Source organism: Rhopalosiphum padi, chromosome 2 (assembly GCF_020882245.1).
Source record: "Rhopalosiphum padi isolate XX-2018 chromosome 2, ASM2088224v1, whole genome shotgun sequence".
Classification (NCBI taxonomy): domain Eukaryota; kingdom Metazoa; phylum Arthropoda; class Insecta; order Hemiptera; family Aphididae; genus Rhopalosiphum; species Rhopalosiphum padi.
This window is the reverse complement of record NC_083598.1, coordinates 45,680,087-45,706,713: the sequence shown is the minus strand read 5'-3', so window position 1 is coordinate 45,706,713 and position 26,627 is coordinate 45,680,087. Positions and strand designations below refer to the sequence as shown.

The 26,627-nt window shown below is 30.6% G+C and overlaps 2 protein-coding genes across 2 annotated transcripts; one reads left to right on the top strand and one right to left on the bottom strand.

Annotated features, from left to right (window-relative positions):
* Positions 1 to 231: 231 nt before the first annotated feature.
* LOC132919346 (protein white) lies at positions 232 to 21,821 on the top strand. Its single transcript, XM_060980904.1, has 13 exons — positions 232 to 574; positions 12,052 to 12,229; positions 12,688 to 12,926; positions 14,312 to 14,383; positions 14,463 to 14,561; positions 15,036 to 15,274; positions 16,905 to 17,088; positions 17,564 to 17,719; positions 17,788 to 17,919; positions 19,162 to 19,390; positions 20,121 to 20,226; positions 20,479 to 20,650; positions 20,843 to 21,821. Exons 1-13 carry the CDS (start codon positions 476 to 478, stop codon positions 20,939 to 20,941), a joined length of 2,004 nt encoding a protein of 667 aa, XP_060836887.1. The 5' UTR covers positions 232 to 475; the 3' UTR covers positions 20,942 to 21,821.
* On the bottom strand, positions 20,281 to 26,591 carry LOC132919347 (F-box/LRR-repeat protein 4). The gene is made up of 12 exons (XM_060980905.1): positions 25,377 to 26,591; positions 24,723 to 24,816; positions 24,449 to 24,662; positions 24,162 to 24,381; positions 23,989 to 24,099; positions 23,776 to 23,901; positions 23,582 to 23,706; positions 23,406 to 23,515; positions 23,183 to 23,344; positions 22,928 to 23,093; positions 22,489 to 22,840; positions 20,281 to 20,644 (listed from the first exon to the last, which is right to left on the bottom strand). Exons 1-11 carry the CDS (start codon positions 25,653 to 25,655, stop codon positions 22,498 to 22,500), a joined length of 1,950 nt encoding a protein of 649 aa, XP_060836888.1. The 5' UTR covers positions 25,656 to 26,591; the 3' UTR covers positions 20,281 to 20,644; positions 22,489 to 22,497.
* Positions 26,592 to 26,627: the final 36 nt, after the last annotated feature.

Below are 26,627 nucleotides of genomic sequence, written 5' to 3'. Positions count from 1 at the left end.
TGGTACTCGTATTGTAGACGTACAAGTCGAGATGAGCGTAGTGTTAGCTGATCGCCTGTAACCTGTGGCTGCAGAGGACATATAGTATACCTACTATATACCTATACGATGTCGGTATACCTCTTTTACGTGTTTATGCATTTTTACCAGCTCGACGTGTTACGTAACCGCTCGTCTTCCCCTTCCATGGCCACGGCGGTGGGTGCCCGGCTGACGGTCCGTTCCCGCGGCTGAAGATCAGTCTACGATGAACGGTCGGTGATCTCTCACATACCTTGTATATCTTGTATCATATTATTGTTATTAATTTATTATTATTATTATATACGTTTAAATCACGCGGAATGTGGCGAGCACGACTTACCTGAAAGACGCTGGACGGACACAGCTGCAGTTGTATGCGCATACGATATAAAGTTTTCACCGAGTTATAGATCCCAAATTGGCGTGCGCTTTCCGACCGTGCGTCTTCGCCATGGGCCCCAAAGACGAGAAGAAACCGTTGTTGGGCAACAGCAACGCCGACGATTCCCGACCAGAAAAAGAAAAAAATGTCACCCGTTACCGGAGTCTGGTGAGTACTTGCACACTTTACAATTGAATACGATCCTCTTGACTCGTGTACATATAAAATAACTTGTTATCTTTTTAAAAAAAAACACAAAAATACGAAACGGGCGTGCGTTCGATAGCATCTAGAATCTAGATTCTAGATTCCGAGTAGATGCGTCTGGTATGATAATTTGATGCAGCAATGTCACTCTACAACTACTCTATCCTGATCTATTAAATTAATATATCGCACAAAGTCCAGCCAAAAATGTCTGTAATTTTATTTTACGTACCTATAAGTGACCATTTCGAAGATCTAAAAGGTTTCAGTGACGTTGTCGACCTCTATTAACATCATATAATATGCATATCATGCTATACACTATTGTATCATAAATGTGATAAATGTACTATAATGCAGTTAAACGTTCGTAAAATCAAATGTACCTATAGTATATCTGTATAATATCTAAATCACCTAAAGGTGGGCGAATGCTTTCAGTGCTGATAAACACGTGTTTCTACTTTAGGTATAGTAGTACTATAGTAGTATAGACGTTTTTTTGCGGTGGGTACATTTTTATTGTTGTTGATAAAAATCAAATGTTTATACAGATTGGTGCCCGAATCCTTGTAAATAATTTTCGACGATTGCTTACACTCAATTGTATAAGCTATAAAATCTATAGTGTCACCTTGTCACGGTATACTGCACGCGCGGTGTCTCCTTATTATTAGTATTTTTGTTTGAATTAAGTGAAAAATATTAACAATACACATTGAAGATTAGTTACGAATATACGAGAACGTTATAATCAATACATTATATTATGTAATTATTATTATATTATATTTAACGGGGGAAAAAGCCCAACATGTAATCCCTCCCCGCGAGAAGGAACTTTGAAATTCATACGATGAGAAAAGAAGGGGAATCTATACGCAACCTACACAAGAACACTTGGTCTATATATAGTCAATACTCTTCTATTCACATTTTCCTACAACGCCAGTAGAACAACACGGCGCCTAGTCCGCCGACTATGTGCAGACTGGTAGTTGGCGCCACAGAAAAATAGTACCTATACCCCCGATTTGCAAACAAGTATATTATACTTTTTGATTTCGTTAATGTGGTACAATCATCATATCTTTGATTATTCGATTTTTTTTTTTTTTAAATAGACGTGACAATTTTCATACGATTATTAATACTAAAAAATAGATCTCATTATGATCTTTAGTATTGGAATTTAAATAAATACTTAGATTTACTATACCTACTTGATTTATGAAATTTAATAAAATTAAAACTCTTAAAATTTCTATAATTCCAGCCTTAGAACCATAAAAAGTGTATATACTTTTATTTAATTTGGACAGTAAAATATTAAGTTCTTTCGGGTTGAATTTAAATATGACCTATTTACTATCATATTGATCACGGTCTATACAATACAACGTTTTAATTTTTACCTAAGCGCAGCTAATCATTTAGTTTGGAAACCAGAAGGGGTTATCTCAGCCAATAACTACATTACAGAAGAATCTAATTATAGGGTCAAATATTGGAAAGAGTCATGGCTGATAACTGATGATTAATTCAAGTATATTACCATTTTTATATCAGTGAGTAAATCATTAAAACAGTCAGTTTTTATTTAATTCAAACGAGCACGAACGTAAATTACATTATTATTTACCTCCGTAGTTGTACGCTGTTATTACATCAGAAGAAAATACTTCGCTGATCAAAAAAGCTATAATTCAAAATTTGATCTTATCAAAATATACACTTAGGTCGGCAAAATCGAGAATCCATAACTAGTAATCAGTATAAGTACCTATCACTAAACTGCATAACACTGAGACCATGCTTGATACATAGGTTACATGGATATTATTCAATTTGAAGGAAGATAATAGTGTACCGATTATTATTGTAAATTTTAAAGTGAAGATTAATCGCATTCGATAACATTTTCGAACAAATTTCAGTTAAAACTGAACTTGTTTTCAATTTATTTTTACATAATAGAATTTATTATATTGACTCTATTGCCGGATAAGTAGCTTAGTACACCGTTATACTTACACTAACGAAAATTACTGAGACATTTGAAAAATGACTTTTTTCCAAGCATCGACCGTCTTTTGCAATTAATATTTAATGATTTAATAGTCTCTTTGGAACCTTTGGAACCATAATAGCGTTAGACAAGTCAACATTGTTTGGTGATAGTAATTATGCATTTGTTTTATTTATCTTGCTTATTTAGTTTCATAGTTGAAAAATTATTTTTAAATCTCTATAAATATAATATGATTAGTATTATATAATATTATTACAATACCTATAGTTACTATACAGTTTCGCTTGAAGGTTAATAATTTCTTTGGAAATCTAATAGAATTGTACCTATTAACTATAGTTGCATAACGCAAGGAGCATATATTCTTGAATTAAAATTCAAAATGACTAATTTACATATGTGTTATCGTGTTGAGCAATGTATTTCTATCTACCGGTTATATACGTAATTATAATCTATTAAAATAATAATAATCTACTTACTTTTATCGACTTATAATACTAATAAATAATCGAGTAAATATAATATATATTAATTGCGCGTACCGCGGCGTGTATCGTGTATACCTAATATAATAATTATAAGTTATGTCAGTTATGATATATATATAATTTTATGTACTTTATACCTATAAAAGGATATTATAATTTCGTTTGATGCATTTGTTGCTGTCGTTTTTAGTTCTTAAATGCATAAATTAATATATTACCTATTTATATAATTAACACACTTTTCAGTTTTCACAACTAAACAGATAAGTTCACCGTTAATTCAATACTGCAATAGCCTACACGGGTAATCAAATGCATGATTTATCACTATATAAACATAAACAAATGAAAGTACTCTTGTATGCGAGTGTGCAATAACATTTCAACGTATAGTATATAAATAAATCTATCTAGTCGTCGATTTCTGCAATATACGATGAAATTAATTTTGCACATTCGCAGAATTAAAATTGTATAATTATTATACTATAGATTCTAAGCGGATGAACGATAAATGTATTGATTATACGATATGGTTTTTTTTGTGTCCTATGACTCGCTATTTATAGTAGAAAACATACTCTGATCTTCAACTTTTAAGGGAGTTTCTGGTTTAAAATCAAGTTTATGATTTCTTGGGGGAGAGGAACCGAAAATAAAAATGTCCAGTATTTTTTAAAACAATCCACTCAAATATTTACGAAAAACCGGTTTTTGACAAAATTGAGTTGGTTTTTATCGTTGTATTCGGGTCAAAAACGAATAGGTAACCAGGTAACCATAAAGAATTTTTTTTTATAAAATATTTATATTTGCTTTTTTTTTAAATGGGTAACAAAATATTTAGGAAAGTTGTAAATCTAATACAACGACTTTCATAACAGTTACTCTTCATCCTTAATCAAAAAATATTGAAAGTACCTACATAGTTACAACTTTTTTTTATAAGTAATTAGATTTTAAATTTTGACAAAATTCATAAATATCATTTAAACTTGCAAATTGTTTTGTAGTTAAAAATTAATAAATTTTTTAATTTTAATAACTCAGTCTTAAATATTTAATAAAAGCTTCATCATAATTTATTTTTATATAGAAACCTAAAAATCTCATACACAAAACATTATGCACATTTTTTTTTAGTAGACATTTTAAATTATTTTTTTTACAAAATTAGACAATTTTAAAAACAATATAGGTACCTTAAATCATTAATTATTTAACGTAATTATTCTTGAAACTTTTTTCTTAACGTTACACAGTGACATTTTCAAATTATTTAGCTTAAATTTTCGAATTATCTTAAAAACTATTTTATGTTTTCTAATATTATCAATATCAGATTTACCTTCATTGGAACAAGTACAATGCACTTTGAACAATTTTAATTGTACGTGTTTACTACATGTTGACGGAAATACGTTAGATAAATGATAATTTCTAAATAACATATTCACATAATAATTGACTAATACATATTAAATTCGTATTCATTCAAGCATTGATTATTATAGAATAGTAAAATCTGATTCAAGCCTTCACTCTACAATCGTAATAATCGCATACATGATAATAATACATGCCAAGTGCTTGACAAAAATGCGTGCATGGTAATCCAATACGAAGGTGTGTTAGTTATGAATTCCCATCATTTGACATTTCTGATCCGATGTCAATTGATACTTTAAAATGAGGCATATAGCTTGACGTACATTATTTCCCCTTTGTGGTGGCGATCGTTCGAGCAGACCATTATAATGTTGAGATACATTGTGTATTGGTTTACAGGCGAAGGGCCACTAATACTTGGTATGGTTTCCACGATCACGTAATTTCATATTTTTATTTATTGATTGACTAATACGGCGAGTGTTAGTATTACTGTTACTTATTTTCTCAAATAGCGACGGCACTCACGGAAAGAAGTTAACGTTGTCGTTACAGTTCTAAAAGCACGTGAACATGTTAATAAAAAATATTTACTTGAGTTAGTTACGTTATAATTTAATAGCTAATAAACAAAAGAGTCATGTATAAAAACGCTTATGGTTAATATAATAATATGTAGTACACAGTTGAAATAAGTTTATTTTTTAGATTCTGAGAGGAGAGGTTAACGGATTTAGAAGAGTAATTTCTTATGGTTACTTGAATGTAGTTATTACTTTTAAAAAATTAACTTAGTAAACATTATTATTATTCTCCATTATTGTTTTTTTTTTTTTTTTTTGATCATCTAAAAATAATTACTTAAAACTATGAATATTTTTGGAACCCCTGCAATTTTATACAAAATTAATTTTGATATTTTGTTGTAATTCAAACACGAATAACTCGAGACACTTAAAAGTTAAAATATTCAACGAATATTTATAGTCACATTTTCTTTCGTCATGTTATATTTTTCAAATTATATTAGCCCTTTATAAAATTGTCAACTTTTTTTCTATAAATATGTATTACAATTTATAAGCTCGGCAAAAAATCTTGAACATTCATTACATATTGTATCAAAAGTTATTTTTACTGAAATTAAAATGCAAAGTATAACGTATAATAAGGCTATATAAATTCGCTATGGGTGTATTAAGTTCTAATTTGTTAATTAGAAATTTTTATTAATCTATTGTTAATTATAAATAAAAAAATATAAAATTTTAAAAATTTTAAATTTAGTTTTTCCACATAATTTAAATATTTATTTACTATTAACATACAGTTAAAATTTCTTATAAATATATCTTAAAATATTGAAAATACATTGGTAAAGTTTTTGTTATAAGCTTTGAACGAGTTTGAACTTTGAAGTTACGACGAAATTTGTCAAAATTATGAATTACTAGAGGATTTAAACTATTTGACAGTCAATATATAAGTAATAATTGGTAAATAATAATACGAAATCATCTCATTTTATTCTTTACAGAATAATTTCAATAAATCGACCATTATATTTGGTTCTTTCACTTTATTCACTCAACTGCAGCACATTACGTATACCATATTTATATGTTAAACATTCTATTCGATAAAAAAAAAACCTGTTAGATCTTTCTTGGGTTATTGAATATAATATATGAACTTGTTTAGTAAACAACTAAGAATCAAATTCTATACCAACGTTGATTTAGATTTACTTAGCATTATAGAATATTGCTTAAATATTATTATAAACCATTTCTAGTCTACCGAGATGATTTCGTTAAAACAGAAATAGTTGGAAATGTGGTTTTTTAATGAACTTTGCGAAATCAGCAAGTTCGGTAATGAACAGAAGCTATTATTTCTACGAAATCAATATAATAATATAGCTCATTATATGACGCACGCCATTCAGTAAAAAGATAAGTATAATAATCATTCGGTAAATTGTTGACACCTTTGATAACACTATACGGAGCACATCCGAATACGTTACTATATATAGCCGGAAAACGATATCTCAAAAAAAAAATTAATATTAATTTATGAGGTAATATTTCATCTAGTTGTCGTCTCGCCAACTCATCAATAAATCAATTATATTTTCTAATGAAAACTTTATTCCGTACTCTATAATAGACGTAACTAACGTCTGTCACTGTAAACTTCACATACACATAAAATGATACATATGTATATGTATATATTATTATTTTTCTATCATTATATATATAAACACTAATTGTATAGAAAAAATCCCATTGACTTCACCTGGGAAAAAATGTATAGTTTATGTATGTGGCATTTAATAAACAAAAAAATGATTTGTTATTTGTTCAGTGCCATCGGACGTGGTTCAAATTACTCTTTAAACCATCCTATGGAATTTATAAGAACAACCTCTGAAATTGTCGAAATCAGTGAAGAAGATTTTTGTGACTATAAATCATATCCAAACACGTATTGTCTTTTATAATGTATAAAATCAATTTTATAGGTCAATTATATTTATTATAATGTATTATATAGATAACAATTTGCCTTTTAATTGATCCGATATATTAGTTACATTGTAACACATTTAAATTTATAATACTATTATAACACGTCATAAAAACTATTTTTAAAAATCATAAATATGTTTACTATCGAATTAAGTACCATGTGGATATTAAATATATTCATGTATATTATATTATTATTTTGTCTGAATATTTTTAAAATGTATAAAAATAAAAATGTTCTAATGCAACAAAAAACACCCAATTTATTATTTTCACTTTAAATTCGTTGATATAATTTTCAAACCTTTGACGATTACCAGCCACTGTGCTAGGAACTTTAAGCTCTCATAAGCACACAGATATAAACAAAAACATTACTAATATAGTAATATATGCACAGTAAATTAATGAATTGTTAAAATTTAATTTAATATTTAATTGTATTACTCATTTTTATTGTTTTGACTAATTTTCATTAAGCTTCCATATCACTGTCAATTCTTTAGTAAAAACGAAGCAATAAGTTAATGTATACTATCAATACTGTTATAATGGCGCTATGAACTGTTATGTTAGGCATTTTAATTTTTAAATTACAGTTTTATGAAATAAAATAGTATTCGGAATAGCAGAAGAAACTCAACTAAAATACTAAATAATGCATGTAATAATTATATCGATAAAAATCAATAACCTACAGCATACAAAATAAAAAGTAATAGATTCTTTACATCCCAAACAAGATTTTGATTCAACCTGACCAAACACGATCATGATTCAACTATAAAAACTGCTGTCAAATTTAACTATGTATATGTATAAATAAAAACTAAAAGTTCTTAGCTATTTATCCTATAAAAGTGATTAAATTTTACAACAGTTGCAAATCTGTAGAAAAACCACGTGTTAAAAGACTGGCTATTTGATTGCACAACCAACTGCAAGAATTCGTATACACCAGAATAATCAATATCTTCGCTAGAAAAATACAACCAATATCTGATTTATCCTATCGATTAACGTCGTTGAACATTATTGGTGAAATAACGAAATATTAAATGATAGATTTAACGACGTGTTATTTTGTTTTAATTTAAAAAACAATAATAAATACCCTAAATACCTCAAAAATGTTCACTAAACATTTGTTTTATATTCGAGTTTTTTCAGAAATGATGATGAGGTAACTTTTTAAATATGTTGACTCTTTTTAATTTTTTTAATTTTTATGTTTATGATTGTTGATATAAAGCTCATTTCAAAAGCTTTAAAACGTAATACATTGTTATCTTCAAAAGTTTTTCTTACTAGAATTAAAAAAACCAAAAATTTGAGTAAAGGACATTTTGAATATTTTCCTCGAATACGGAAAATATATGCAACTTTGTAAGCACGAATATTATTATACATATATTATATTGTAGAGTGTAGACTATTTCCTCAATAATATTAAACTAGTCTAAAGTGTTGATGCAGGTGAATGGTTTAATGAGTTTACCTCTGCATGTATAACAAAACTAAAAATTAAGAAATATCTATAATCTATATATTATTATAATTTATATAATTTTTTTAAAGTATGTTAAAACTATTAATTCTTCGTGAGACACGCTGTATAATAATATAATAGTAATTAAAATGGTAAAATTGTCTTATCTTTAGTCCGTATTATTTTATTTTTAATTAATAAAATCGGGTTCATTCAAATAGTATGTACAACGTGTACCACGTGTTTTTAAGGTACACAATATGTACAATAAATTATAAATATTTCTATGAAAAGACTTAAAGCCTGTATAATAACGTGTAGCATTCAACATTTTAAACAAGTATTTGAAAAAAGTATAATATTTTCAAAGTAAACAAGTATATGCTTATATATACAATACAATATTATAAAAATATTATATATTTTATATAAATATTATATATTTTTATGGAACTAAATATTGGTCTATTATAGAGGTGTATAGATCAATAAAACATAACTTTGATAACTTTGATAACTGATAATTATTAGAATTAAATGCACGCACGTGAATTGAAAATATAAAAATTAAATGCTTCTAATGATGTTATAAATAATAGATATCAAGATTGTAGTCGTGTTATAAGTTTTTACGTGAGCGTGACTGACAGTTGACGAACAAAAATAACTATATAAACCTAGACTTATTATAAAAATGAATGGACGGTTTTTAGTACTTAACTAAGAAAATTGTATACTCGAAGGTTATAGCATAATATTATAATATTGTATGTACAAGTAGTTGTAACTGGAAATAAATTCTTCTTCAAACCAGTTTTAGATGTGCGTGTGTTGTGCAAGACTATTTGTTTCACAGACTTAATTTTTTACTTAATATATTATATTAAAGTGTTATATCTTAATGTTAGATGCTATATTTTCTAAGACAAATACCCACATGTCAACGTGGATAGTCTGCAAAATAATATTTTATCGTTTAAGTATCTTGAGTTACAGCATAAAATAATTCACTATGTTTTTTAAATTCTAATAGATACACGTTTTAAATAATAATAATACCGTTTATTAATAATTAATAATTTTACTAACCTTGGTCTGAAGGCAATAAAAATATTTCCCTTCTTAATTAATATTATTTATTACTATGGAGCATCGAAGTACAAAAATTTACTTCTAAATATTTAGATTTAGTTAGTTGGTGGTGGCAGATTAATTTAAATATTATGTTAACTATTTTTTTTTTATTTGAATTAAGTTTTTCGACAATCTCTTAAACTTTGCTAAAACAATATGAAAAAAAAAACACGAAATCAATTAAAATGTTAAAAATGTATACATGCTTATTTTATATATTAATAATATATTATGTAATATGTTAATGAATCTATGTCATCAATGTCCAATATATACATAAGCAATAGTTTAATACTACGATTTAGAACAGCATTCAAATCAATATTAAATGTATGAATATTTTATTTAGTATCTAAATCCAACTTAGGAAAAAAAAATTCCTTTTTTATTCCTTTTTTTAATATTATATTAGAATTCTTAAGATTTAATTTGTTAAATATTCAAATTCTTATCAAGTTTTTTAACTATTATAGTATTATTATTAAAATATAATACAGTAGGTAATGCTGGTAATGGTAGAATATTCGAATAGTAAAGAAGCCGAATGAATTTCACTAATGCAATAATTAGTTATATGAAAAATTGGTAGAATGTCATACCTCTTAAAAAAAATTGCTACAAGCCCCTTTGATCGTGTTATGAATTTATTGTAAATAATATATATATTTACTAGAGGTATTGAAAATTTAATTTTTAGACGAGTTACCTAACTACCTATTTATGAAACGTAAACGATATAATATATTTGATATAATTTGATTTTTCACTTATATTATAGCTTATCACTTATCAGTTAGATAAGTTATCACGAAAGAAAATATTTTAAATTCAACCTTAATGTTTGAAATTAGTTATTTGAACTATTTCATATTTTTATATAGATTTATTATAATCTACAATATTTAAAAAAAGTCAATATCAATTGTTAAAAACGAGCATTTTAAGATATACATATACAATATATATTATACATTTAATCATAAATAGTATTTGACCATTGATCGAAATGTAAATATTAATCTAAAAATGATAATAAATATCTTTCCGAAGACAAATCACCGAGTTCATTTAACAGTATCGTTACGGTAATTATTTTCAGTGGTTGCTAAACGACGTTATGTTACACAACTCCGTATAATCGTATGTCTTGATATATATGTAATTATAATTGTTGATACTTTACGGTTTTCATCACTGCGTGACGTGGATGTTGTACATCTTGATCACACTACAACACATTGAAATCTGAAAGCAATTTAATAAAATATTAAAAACATAATTTATAATAAATTATGACCCATGATTAATATAATAATACATGATAATTATTTTTTGTTTTTCACTTCCTTAATAGTATGGTCCAAAGAACTTTCCTATCCCTGAACACCTGCAATATAACACTATATGGTTTTTGGACAATACAATAGTGATTATAGACCAAAACCTATACGTTTATGAAAGACTATAAATGTAGGCATTTAATTCTATCTTTACACGAATTCAGTTTTTCTCATGAAAAGGTATAGTTGTGGTTTTACGGACAGAGTAATGAAAAACATGCAAAATGCATAGAACAGTGGTGACCAAATATAGCCCGCGATCATTTATTAACTGGCCCGTCAAAATAATTAAAATTAAAAAATATATGTATTCTAAAAATGTAAAAATATATACTTAATATTTATATTTAATTTTATAACAAGCAATATATAATGAATAATTAAATTTATTAATATACCTTTATTAAGATATGCTTAAAATAAAATATTATAACATTCAATTCCAAGAAAAGTTTAAGCTCTTGGCCCGCCGAGAATTTTTTTATTTTTTTTATGGCTCTCGGTAAAAAAAAAAGTTGGTCACCACTGGCATAGACCATTTCGAGTACTCAAATTTTATAGAACTTATATTGGTGAATCGATCGGGTTAAAATTATTACTGTCTTACAAAAATGCACTCGTAATACTTTAAAGTGATCCTAGTAGTCTAAGTATATACGCAAATATTTAAAAAAAAATAAGTTTTTTACTAAAATTTAATTTAATTCTTTCTTGTTGTATGTAATTGTGCAATATTTGGTTATTGATCGTTCTGAATTTCGCACAGCAGTTCTGCATTAATTTTCTTCTAAGTAACTATGACCGGAATGTACTCCGTTTAGGGACTCAACCAAACTGGTAGGCATATATACATAATACACGTCCAGAATTAATTAGCATAAACATAATATATCTAATTCAAGACACGTGTGTCCTGAAACTGTTATATCAAAAATAATAACCTGTAAGACTGTGTCCACATATTTGAGCTACTTTAAGCAGAGATTAATCTTAAAATATAAACTATAATGATATTGTATTTTTCAGGAAAATTCCAACGGAACGGGCGCCAATAAACAAGTCAACCACAGCATCACGTATACGTGGACCAACATGAACGTGTACACGAAAAACGGCAAAAGTCAAAACTTTTACGATTCGCTCACGTCGTGCTGTTCGGGGAGTCTGAAAAACAAGACTGAAAAAAAACAATTATTAAACAACGGTTAGTTACACGTATATAAGATAACTACTTATAATATCACTACATTTGCCAAAAAAAATATGATCTCCGCGTCAAGTAAGAATTTATTTCTTCGCGCTCTCGCGATAGTATTATTTATTTTTACGATTAAATAATATTACAAAATCGTTAACGGTCAATTACTGTTTTATGGTACCGTGTTTTACGCCATACGTGGGATACCCGCCGGGCCAATACTCACCGTGTGCGGTAATGACGGATTTTTTACTGCAGCCAACACGTGGATCTAACGACGCCGGTTTTATGGCACAATACTCGTACTATCATGGGAACTCAAAAATCATAATATTATGCGTATACCGCGAGTTCGGGAGGGAAATTTCGTTCTCTTTAATTTATAGATTCTGCAACCGACACGTCCTTACTGTATAATATACTGTGTTGTTAAATTAATTATAATAATATGTTGACGGTTGCAGTGAGCGGTTCGGCGCGACCAGGCGAATTGTTGGCTTTGATGGGATCCAGTGGCGCCGGCAAAACGACCTTGTTGAACTCGCTGACATTTAGGAGCGACAACAACGTGTCGGAGTCTGGAGTTAGATCCATCAACGGCATACCCATCAACAGTAAATTGCTGACGGCCGTCTCCGCGTACGTCCAACAACACGACCTGTTCATAGGGACGCTCACGGTCCGAGAGCACTTAATATTCCAGGTGAGAAAAACTAGGAAAACGGGTTTTAGGATTTTATGCATAACTACGTTCGGCAGTGTTGTGCGAGGAGGACTCGTCCCTGTAGCGCCCACAGATATACTATTGTGTACGCGGATGGGGCACGCGTTGTATATTCATAAGTGTGATCGAATATATGTAGAATGTAGATCCTCACCACTGATAATATATATATATATTAAGTAATAATAACTTTAAAACACAATTATATGACGAATGTCCTTGCAGTTATTTCAATAATAGCAATAATAAAATAAATTATATTGAAATTTATCGAATTAACGATTGGGCGGATGTCGAATCGGTGAAATCGTTTTTATTTTTCATATATCCGAGTTCACAGCTACGTAGTCGTCTGTCGTGTTGCGTCATGTCGCGTCGTGGATCATCCCAACTGGAAATTTTCCGGTAGATCGTGGATACTGTGAATACCACGATTTCAATGGACAATAAAAATTTGATAGACGAAACGCCATGCGCTCACACGATAAACGATGATACGACGTAGCTGTGAGCCCGGATCAAACCGTACCCACAACCACCTATAGTATGGTAACTAAATGCATATAATAGTAAAGTGGATTCTTCCACATGTTATTATATCGTGTATATATTTATTAGGCGTAGGGATGACCTGTCAATGTATAATAAAATATTATCCACGATAACGTCTGATCCGACATAGTTTCCACGTGGTAGTCTTACCGGTCCGGTTTATTAAATCTCGTCGTAACCATATAACCGAGGTGGAGGTCACCGACCGCGGATAACCAACGCGACGACGACGACGACGACGACCCGACGTTTTTTTGTTGGCTGCTGCGGATTAGGTTAGGTTAGGCAATACATTTTTTGCAAGCGTTTCTAATTCCCTTCCGAACAAAACTAATTCCGTCTTCCGAGTAAATGGACACACAGAATAATTAACCACATGACAGATAATTATTACGAACCATGAATATGTATAATAATAATAATAATAACAATAACAATAAAACGATAAGACACGAGTGACGAAATTCATTTTTAAAACCAAAAGAGAACCCTTCATAACTAAAATTAGTAGTATGTAATTTATTTGAGAAAATAGCACAACAAAAAAAGTGATTTTTATGAATTTTTTGTTTTGAACTTTATAATACAATATGATACTTGAAACGGGTTTATTATAAATACAGGTCTAGAAAAAAAATACATAAATAATACTCTCCGACTATAACAATGATTTACTTACACGAGTTTAGTATCTGAGTTGCTAAAATATTCTGAGTATATAGTAAAAATGTAAAATAGTCTTTAGTATCTGAGTTGCACATTATAATGGCTAACACTTAGCACTGTGTCTTACATTTTCATTGTTATGACAGGCGATGGTGCGAATGGACAGACACATACCTTACGAAAAACGAATGGCTCGAGTTGAAGACGTCATACAAGAGGTGAGTTTAATATTATTATATTTTTATGTGGTTGCACTTATAATAATACAATTACGCTTTATATTTTTGCCCAATTTAGCTGTCATTGAGCAAATGTCAAAACACTATCATCGGTGTGGCCGGCAGAATAAAAGGTTTATCCGGCGGTGAAATGAAACGTTTATCGTTTGCATCCGAGGTAAGACTGATTAATTATATTAATACATAACACAAAAACTTGTTTTAACCAAATTTATCACTTTAATAGAGTGCGACATAAATTATAATATGACTATTACGATTTATGTTCTTTTGTAAACATCATAATTTTTAGAATTAAGGCGTATTAATGTCATAAATACATTATATAATACTTATATTGTATAATTTATAAATATATCGCGATAATCATTAAATATTTGATAACAGTGCCGTATCCAGGATTTGTTTTCGGGGGGGGGGGCTTAAATATTCATATTTAACTCTATAAGAAAATAGGAAATAATTTAAAAAAATATATATACACATACTATTTAAAATAAAAGATTTCGGGGTGGGCTTAAACCCAAAAGGCCCCCCCTTGATACGGCACTGTTTGATAATATATTGATATTGTAAAACTCGACAGTGTGAACTTTTTTACACACCATTTGTTTTCGAATGCTTTCTACAGGTGTTGACAGACCCTCCACTGATGTTCTGCGACGAACCGACTTCGGGACTGGATTCGTACATGGCGCAAAACGTGGTTAGCGTGCTCAAGTCGATGGCGTCCAAGGGCAAAACAATAATTTGCACTATTCACCAGCCGTCGTCCGAGGTGTACTCCATGTTCGACAAGATACTGCTATTGGCTAGCGGCCGTACAGCTTTCCTGGGCACTCCCAATGATGCCATCGAGTTTTTCAAAACGTAATATCCGCCTCTTGTAACGCCTAACACAGTAACACACGAGTCTAAAATTCAAAAGAATTGTAGAAAAAAAAATAGTGAACCTTATCAAAAGGTCCTCCAAGATACTCTACTGAACTATAGATAGACTCTTAGATCCAAATACCCTCCCCCCAGCAAATAGATAAGATAAATTTTAAATTATATCATTTCTAACGAAATAAACCACTAGAGGTAACCATATGGATTATGTGTGATAATTGAATTCACTATCATCATTTCGGTCTCCCACGTCTTTCAATAGTATATTGAACTGTATAATATATAATCAAAGCGATAAGTCTATAGGTATTTCAATTCGGTGTATTGATATTGTTTCGGTCACTTCAATTATTAATCATCAAAATTATATGAAAAAAATCAAGATAAAACTACTTAACTAATTAAAATGATAACTTATTTAAACTTTTAAGCTTAACTATAGTTGGTTAATTTTTTATATAACCAGTGTACCTAAAAACTTTGCTTTTTCCATTTAATTTTAAAATGTATTTCATACTTTTTGATCACGTAATAAATTATAACATAATTTACATGTATATTATTACATGATTTAAAATTAAATTAAACCAACAAATATCTCATTAGCGTTTCTCGATATAACAATAATTATAGGTAGTTACCAGTTACATAATTAGTAAAAAACGCAATTGTGTATAGCAATGGCTCCCAAAATATTTTTATCCTAACATATTATTATTAGTTACTAAAAGTTGCTTTCTTGGTTATACTTTCAATACCAAAACATTTTGTACTTCTCAATGACAAATACTTTTAGATCTGAGAAAAACAAACACCATAAACCAATTAAAATATTCACAGTAAAATAATAAAATACATAGGTATTTGTATTTATTTTTGTATAGTTCTTCCCTGCATAAAAGTTACATCTCGAGTAATGATTTTTATATTTTTATAAAAATGTTTTTTTTTATAGTTAATGTTATGGATCTGAATAAAAAAAAGTTAAAATTTTCTCGACACAACCTTTACGAAACTTAAATTATATACACACATATACCGCCTAGAGTGGCGCTGAACTATTTCCATCCGGTTCAACTGTATTTTAAACCACAAAACAATTTGAGTAGGTGGGTAAGGTGTGTGTAGATATAAGAATAATTAAGGTATGACGGACTAGGTTAAACCTATTATTCTATATAGTTAGCGGGATATAATATTTTTTTTTATATATCGTTGTGATAAGGGTGGGTTAAAATACTACTAAAAATCATAATAACCAATCCCTCGAGATTTAAATAACTAGAAAATCAAATCCCCAATTAGAATAATTATAGGAACTCGTAATTAATAATAACTTATGTTGAACATACAATAAGAAAAAAAATATCAAATCAAAGCATTATCATGGACTAAATTATTTATGTTAATCGGGTGTACCTAGTCAAGACTTGGTGTATTGTTTACCCTTAGCTTTAAGTGCCGAATGCATTTACGATTAAATTTTAACGTTAGCACTACGTTCTCGTGTTGACTTAACCAACTCGAGTTTTGATTGTTTTGATTGTCATTTGCTTAACCGCCTTTGTACACAAAGTATTATATCCCGTCGTGAATTCCGTGTATACAGGCTCGGCGTCAGCTGCCCGAAGAACCACAACCCGGCGGACTTTTTCATTCAACTGTTGGCCATCGTACCGTCCCAAGAACTGTGCTCGTACGACACCATTGACACGGTTTGCGAGGCTTACGAGGGCTCAAACTACAAGAGTGAAATGATCGAACACCAAAAACAGTTATTCACCGCCAGCAAAGTGAGTGCGTGTGGATCGATGCAACTCGACCGTATAAGTGTATAATACAAATGAGCATATATTATTATAATTAATAGACCCGACTGACAGTACCCAATTATAATCCAATGATTACTATATTATACGAGTGTTGCGGTTATGATTTATCGTTTATCCGTCTCGTAAGGGATTCTCACTAAAAAAATGTGAGTTTCCTATAGTGTTCTGTGTAAACAAATCTCACATGATTTATCACATTCGTATATTTTAATAGTGATAGCTCTTTTCCGCCGCGATGCATAGTTTTCGATTTTTGTTAATATCATATATTTTACGGACCTAACCCGTCACTAGCGTCACTGACTGAGATACAATCGCGGGGGCGACTTCTGCAATATACGATATGACCATCGAGACCATACACACCCGCGGCTCTTATTCGAATAAACTGTATTATATATGTATATAGTTAACGTCGGATTTCCGCTTTTTCCAGAGCTCGATGGACTGTTGGGGCTCGACCGGTCTGGAGAACGTCTCGTCGCCGTACAAAGCGACGTGGTTGGAACAGTTTTCGGCGGTCTTCTGGCGGTCGTGGCTCAGTATCAAAAAGGAGCCAGCCCTCACCAAAATCAGGCTCATCCAAACGATGGTAAAAACCGGTGAAAACGCGGCGATAACCGACCCGATCTAATCCGCAAACCGTTTTCGTAATTTCAGTTGGTAGCCGCTTTGATAAGTTTCATATTCTACAACCAACACTTGGACCAAGACGGAGTGATGAACATCAACGGAGCGCTGTTCATGTGCATATCTAACATGACGTTCCAGAACGTGTTAGCTGTTATTAACGTGAGTATACCGGTCCGAGTGATCGCCGTAACTCCGGTGGGTTGGGTTAGGTTTGACAGGCGACAGCGGTGCAAGTAGGAGGTGACGCGTAGGTAAAGCCTCCCTAAAATAGCAACAATGCTCTTCAAAAAACTTGAGTCAATATTTTTTCACTTGTTGACAAAGATTTTTTAATTCAGTAAAAACGCTTAAAAGTTCTATGTGCTGAAACGTCTACTGAATTCAGAGCTTATGTAATTGTTATTGGTATATTATTTAATAATAAATACAGTTAAATATATATTCATATATACCAATTATTAATTTTAAACAATAAAACTAAAAAAAAAAAAATGTTTTGAGTTAACAGTCTCTAATATCACAATATAAAAATGAAAATTGTAACTACTAGTTTCGGACATTGTCAATCACGTGTTACTTAATACGTCAATTATTTAAGTTATTTTTATTTTTTTTATCTATTATCCATTTCTACATTGTGTGTGTCTAAGATTATTATATTTTATTTCATGTTTAATATTATTAATTAATTTCATAAGTAATTTGATAACGCTAAACGTTCGAAACTAGTATACCATCAATTTTTAATTTTATATAATTATATTATAATATATTATATAGCGTATATTAGAGGTTCGTAGAGGTTCCCAACCTTTTTTTACTCGTGGCACCCTTATAATCATTCTCTAAAAATCCGGAGGCACCCTATGCCCTATAAACTAAAAATATATTTCAAATAATTTCGCGGTACTCTGGTTGGGAATCTCTAGCTTATAGTATACTCGAGACGGTAACCGTAAAAAATGTTCATAGTTTTACCATTTACAAATAAATATATTTATTTTAACCACACCGTTTATCAATCAGTATTGATCAATTAAACATTAATAGATATATCGATTATACCGATTACAATTTGCTAATGGCTATGTAGCCATAAATCATAATAATTTATAATAATGTACCTACGTAATTGTATTATTATTACTTAATAAGGTCTTTGCACCTTTGCGCTAACCGTTTCAAGTACAAAGTTGAATTTATAATAAGCATATACAGGAAGAGCGTTTCTGTGTGTTCAAATAAATGGTTGGATCGTTGGATGGTGAAAAACTTGCACCAATTGCTGGGCGGCAGGGATTCATATTATATCTATAACATAACACATAAATGTAGTATTAAAGCCCACAGACAATGCTACTATATTATTATGTTAATAAATTATCATTTCCACTGCCGCAGGTATTCTGTTCTGAACTTCCGGTGTTCATGCGTGAACACCACAACGGCATGTACCGGACAGACGTGTACTTCCTGAGCAAAACCCTCGCCGAGGTACCGATATTCTTGGTCATACCAATACTGTTCACGTCCATTATGTACTACATCGTGGGTCTAAACCCAAAGTTCATACACTTCCTCACGGCCGTCCTTTTCATAACGCTCGTCAGTCTGGTGGCCGTTTCGTTCGGTAAGTGAACTTCTCGAATTATACCCGAAAATACGTGTTGGTAATACACATTTACACCTCCTTACTGCTCTCCAATAAGTTTCAGTCATTGGACGTCGCTCATACGGCCGTCTTTATTTTAAGGGGTTTTAAACGGCAATTTTAACGACACTCGAGTACTTCTTACACCTATTTTTATCATATTTTTGGTTGTTGTGTACAGTAATGATTATGAAATTAGCTCGTCCTATGGCGCAAACCAACGTTAGATAAATATTTACGAGTTTATAAAGAAATGGCCATACATGAACGATAAATTATCTAATCTACGATGTTACGTTTTTTATTTGTTCATTAACATGACCATTAACGTGTTATCAATTATCATAGACCTTTCACACAGGTCCGGCATTGGACTTCGGTTTAAAAAAACACAATTTTCAGAATTTATAATAAAAACCCAAATCACCACATATTATTTCTGTCGTTATTAATTTTATTATGGTTAATTCAAAAATAAGAGTCCGACGCGGCCCGAGTTAAGTTTTCTTTTATTTAAAAAAAAATGATTAAAATATAACTACTGATCTGTAGTTCAACTATAGTAATATTTTCTGTTCGTTTTGCCCGTATCGTAACTATAAAATTGACTGAATTAAATGAGTAAATAGCCGACTCCGAAGCCCTTAAAATCAAATCACGTAATAACACTCGCCTGTCCTAATACACACGATTCTTTTGGTTTTCTCAGGTTACTTCGTGTCGTGCGCCAGTGGTTCCATATCGGTCGCACTCTCAGTGGGGCCCACGATCGTCATACCTTTCCTGCTGTTTGGCGGTTACTTCTTGAACGTGGGGTAAGTCACAAAGCACGGTGCATTTCTATGTAATATTATTATCACACACGTATATACGTATAATGCAAAATCGTGTATTACAATAAAATAATAAATATAAATAATTAATTATTCTGTACAACGCGTTTGTATCGAATATAAATATATGATATTATATGACAGCATTCGTATGATATATATATATATATATATTATATAATAATAATAGTTATCGCTAGGTATAATAATATATTATAAATATTTGTTTTCAAGATCAATTCCGTATTACTTCCGGTGGCTGAGCGTCTTCTCGTGGTTCAAGTATGCCAACGAAGGGCTCCAGGTCAACCAGTGGGCAGACATCGACACCATCCAGTGCAACAGAGCGAACACCACGTGTCCCCGTTCCGGTCACGCCGTTTTGGAGTCGAACAGTTTTCTAGAGGTAAATAGACAACAACGTTATTGATTATTGTTGGTTTCGCATTAAATGCAAACATATTATTTCGACGGCGGCGGTTATCAGCCGACAGTGAATAATTATTGGCTATTGCCATCACCAGAGATTTTTAGCTACGACCCTATTTTAAACGCATCTAATCTATTATTGTTTCGTTTTGTTTTTATTTTTCCCCAGTCAAACATCACCATGGACATAGTTTCACTATTTTTATTAGTCATCGTCTTTCGGTTCATGGCGTACTTATCACTCCTGGCCAGAACGGTGAGAAAGTAACACACACGAGATAATGTTTTCAACGGTTCTGGAAATTCATCACTGCCACAACTACGTACAACATACCTACATAATGTTTGTAAAAAAAACCACCAAGGGCGATACACTACGTGGAATTAAAATATAAATCCTGCAGAGAATCAGGAAAACTATATACATTAATATATTTATACAATTATACAGGATAAGATCGCATAGGGATGTACATATATTATACTACAAAAGATTTTAGAAAGAAAAATAATATAATGTAATTTTAATTTAATTTAAACAAATAACTACATAATATAGTTAGATGCCATGTCATTATCAGTCGAAGACATTCTAATCTCTGAAACTTAATTTCTATAATTTATAAATTGGTACTAGTAACTTAATTTTTTTACATTTTATTATTTAAATTTAAGTATCAGAGTGCCTGAGTGCCATAGCCAGAGTGAATGCCCGTGACTGTACATTTCACTCAAAATCTCATGTTTTTCTTATTAGATAAATACACACAACCATACTGATAAATCTTAATATATAATATTACTAGTTTACCTATAATTGTGTATATTAAAGTCCCCCCCCCCTATTCGAATTTAAACCTTAAATACGGTACTAGTATTTGGTGAACTAAAATAAAGTCAGTTATTTGGTATTTAATCTGACTTTTTTTAATAGTAGTCGTGATTATTTTAAGAGTATACATTGTATGTTTGTTTGATGATTTTTTTTTATTATTATTATTTTTATTATTATTATCATTATTACTACTATTATTATTACCGTATATAATACAAAAACGATTAAATTATTGATTGCACATTGTTGAATTATTATACAAAATTTATAACTAACGTGTATTTGTTAAATTTATTAAATGTTGTTGAGCACATTTTATGTTGATTTATGTTTATTTGCTTTTACATAATATATTATGAACCATGATAATATATATATATATGTGTGTTTTCTGAATTACAATTAATCAATTTGATCAAATTATGAAAAATTTAATATTAAAGTAAACATCTATTTTGAACTAAAAATATTACCACCTATTTATAAAGTATGCAGCTAATGAAAATCCACAAATTAAACAACAAAAAAAGAAGTTATTATCAAAAAAAATTAAAACTGTATTTATATTATTAATCAATTATATTTATTTCACTTAAGTCTTTTAAAAATTAAAAACATTAACAAATAATAATATTACTTTGAGCTCAAACATAATATCGATTAAACTTTTTTCTATATTATTTTTTCATAATATATTTAAAAATGATTACACAATCAATGATCAATAATTATTCTCACTATAAATAATAAATATAGATATAAATAAATTTTTAACTCTAATAATTAGAACAACAATTTAATATTAAAAGCATTAAACATTTCAAATTTTAGTTTATTATATTTCTAAACATCAATTATTAAATGCATTTTTCAGTGTTCCACAAAACTGTGAAACAGAACTTACAGCTTTTGATTACATACATATACAATTTATTCATAGACATAAAAAACAAATGGAAAAATACAAAAATTTAACTTACTGTGATGGTCTAATAATGATATACATTTGAATGGTCAGAAGTAGTAAATTGGATGCATACATTGGGATATTTTGATCGCCAAACTTGTACATCTCCTTCTTTGATGTTCTCACAAAAGTTAACATCCATTAACTTAAGATTTTTACATTTCTGTAGGAACTTGGAGCAAGCGTCAACTGTAATTGCTCTGAGACCAACCAAATCGATTTGTTCCAGCAACGGGCAGTAATCAGCAAACGCTAGTAGATCGCGGTCACAAACACCACGTAATGACACAACAATGATTTTTTTCAATTTTGGACAAGATTTTACCAAGTCCATGAGACTATCACCTGGAATACTCAAAGCTAAACTGAAAACATAATATTACAAAATAATATTAGTTGAGTCAATATTTGTGGTAATATGATTTTATTTTTATTTTTAAATGTATACCAACCACCATCCGAGATCAATTTCTTCGAGTTGTTTAAGAACAGTTAAAAAGCGCAATCCAGTAGGAGACAGTGTATAACTTTTCCAAAAGTCTACAGACACTAGTTGCTTATTTGATATTGACAATGTATGGGCGATATGGTCCATACAATCAATTCGTTTACACGACCCTAACCATTGGTAAAACAAGCAAAAAAATGAGCACAATCATCACAATAGAATAAAACTATATAATATATTATAAGAATTAACTATTTACCTAAATTGATGTGCTTCAACTTGGGCATACATGTTATATAAAAAACTAAACAGTCTGTGGTGATATTTGTTCTATACAAATCTATACGTTCCATTTCTGGGAAACTCTGCGGTGGACATATCAGCTCAAAATCGATTGAAGTGCAACTTCTCAAACTCAATTCTAAACAACCATAAGTTGCATATAAATTTCAGTACAGATATAACAATGAAAGTCACTTTACCTTTAATATATTTGCAAAATAAATTGATTGCGATTAATGTGGTATCATTGACAAATCCACAACAGTCCAGTCGTAAGTGAGTTAAGTTAGTACCACATTTCTTTATAAATCTAAACATTCAATAAATAATTTAAAACAAATGGTTATAATTGTATTGTTTACCATAAATTACATACAAGTTGAATGCTGTGCTTAGTATTCCTTTTGTAATACCACACCAGGATAAATCCAACTTCGTCAATTGGTTACAATACGGCTCTAATGAAATGAGCATTGAATAGGAAAATGAACACCAATAAGGCTAAAAAATATTATGTAATGAGTTTTTTTTTCTTCTTCAAATATGTAATTTTTAAACACTTGTACTCACTTTTAAATTTAATTCTCTATAGAAATATCCGTCAGTACAAATGTCATTGAAACGCTTGCACACTCTCATACAAAGTCGCAATGATTTTAAATCCAAATATGAAAATATTTGCATCAATGATTCATTCTAAATTTACATAATTAATACAATTTTAAGACTTGATAATGATTTTTATAGTATTAATGTAATAATTGAATTAATAAAAAAGTGTACCGGCAATCGCAACGTGTAATCAATGTTGGGTACCTTACGCCACTCATTTTCAAGTTCTTCTATGTTCTTGATAAGTTTCAAAAATGGATCTAGACTAGTTGACATAGGTATCTAAAAATGAATACACCAAAATAATTAAAGTTTTAGAAAAAAAAATATTGAAAATAACTTACATTTGAAGCCATTGAGGGCACTCTAATACCAGACAATATCTCCTGATTTTGTTCTTCGTTATTATCATAAACATATCCTAAGGATGTATGAGTAACCATAGGTATAGAAATAATGTCTAGTTCACCACTTTCTGGATATTTCAAAATACCGCCCATAGATACAGCATCTAACTCAGTATAGTAATCCAATTGGGAATGATTAAACTCTATGCATATTTCTCTGTAAGAAATTGAATAACATTGGTATCAATCAAAGAAGTTTACAATAAAGTAATATTTTGTCTTACTTGACCAGTTCCTTTATGTAATTTAATTTTGGAGCAAACAATCGAGAATGTCTCAAACCATTACAGTTCTGAGGCAACCCTTCCCATAATAATCTCCATGCCATCGTATCAGGAAGGTCAATAGCTTTGCCTGATATCCGTACTACAGACCCCGGAGTAAACGTTTCAAATATAGATATTACCAATGGAACAACTGGTATTTCAAATGATAATACTGTAATACATATAATAAAAATATAAATGTTTAATTTGTTATATTTTTACTTGATCTTACTTATATAATCTTCGCTTCTTATTCTTCCAGCATTTTGTGGCATGATTGGACATTTTCGAGATGGTGCAAATTCTCTCCATGGTCCATAACTCCTCTAGATAAAAAAAATAATAATAAAGTTTATAAATAAAAATAAGAACTTAAAACTCATTTTAAATTATTTGACATTAACAAGATATTATTATTTAAATAACTGAATTTTCAATAATTGAAGGGTGGAAAAATGTTTATAAACATAATAGCATAATTAACTAATAATGCTTTTATAATCTTATGTTAGACATATTTATGATAAAACGTAAAGGATAATATTCATAAGTACAAGAGTACATTTATTATAGTTTTAAAACTTTTAAAGGAAGTAAAATAATCTATAGCAGATTGATGAAAAGCTTAATTCACCAAAACGCATTCTAGAACTGTTTAAACTAAAATAAACTACGACAAGTTTAGATAAGTAATAGAAGCAAAACATTTAATATTATCGACTACACATAATAATTTGGTTCAAGATTGAAATCGACGAGTTTTATTAAAAGGTGACATTTGTCTTGCAACTTGTGAGCTTGTAGGTCACGGGTGCAATACAATCGATCGGCGTAGTGGATGACAAGCGCACAGGTACTTAAAACATTAGAATCGCCGAGAACTCACCATGACATAGGACTGTGGAAAGTCTCCGTAGTTTGGAAACTTGCTCGGTCTGCCCGTGACATTGCTGGCCGTGTAAGATATGCTAATGTCGCTGCCATATTGAGAGCTAAAGTCCACCACTTCCGACGAGAACTGGAATACGAAATTGTCCAACGTAGAACGCTGCTTGTTGATTCGCCTGACTTGCTTGCGGTCCATGTATGTACGCGTGTAGTCAATGTACGACTTGCAAAGCTTTCTCAGGTCATCCAAGTTAAAGCCAACTTGTTCTTCGTTCATGACCAATTTCGTCGGCACAAATCCCGATGAAACGCGCACCTTTGAATTCCATCGAACACACTAATTCCGATAACCGCACATCGTGAACTTGGACTTTTGGCAGGCGAGATTTATAGCTGCGCGGGGTTCGAAACGGCTGGTAAATAAATTACGCTCGAACGACGATAATAAATTATAATAATTTAGTATTTACTGTTTTGTTGTTTTGGTCGTATTTACACTTTATCACGGTATATCACACGTCCTTTGACCGCAGAGATCATTGTTCATCAAATCGGTTTGATAATGCGAACCAACGCTACCAACGCTACCAACTCTGACGAAACTATAACAGCGGTACAGTAGTAGGTAAATCCCGTGCCAACCAGTTTTCAGTGTTTTCACGTTTCGAATACTCCGACGCCCGGGAAATCGTTTTCTACTATACTAGTGCATTGCCCGTTGTTTATTTTCGGCCTAAAACGAGTAAAACGCCGTAGGGTTTTGGATTAGTACGCTTTTTTTTCGGTGTGTTTCACTGTTATTTACTTCGGTAACGACTCGGCAAGCGTGTACACAGGGGGGTTCAACCGCCTCCCCACAAATTTATCCCGAATACGTACTCGCAACTCGATTGTTAGACTATGATGGCGTGTCCGGAACTGGTGTCGTCGACAGTCGACTACCGACGTCCGGTCGGAATGCCATTTCAAAATTCGAGCACGAACGGCGTGATAATTGCATTTGTATGTGTGTACAGTGTACGCGTGCAGGTTTACTTTCTGCGGTTCACTAAAAAACAAACGTCTAAACCTCATGCCGCACGCCATAATCCGACTCAATCGAATCTTCGCTTCGCGGACTATACAGCTGCTTTATAAAAACCGCGATGGCACCTTGTTTACACTGTTTACTATATATTAATGTTGGCCAAAAGATTGCCATGTCCCGATCACGACGTTTAACTATACTAACGTCTAACGTCTAACTGCT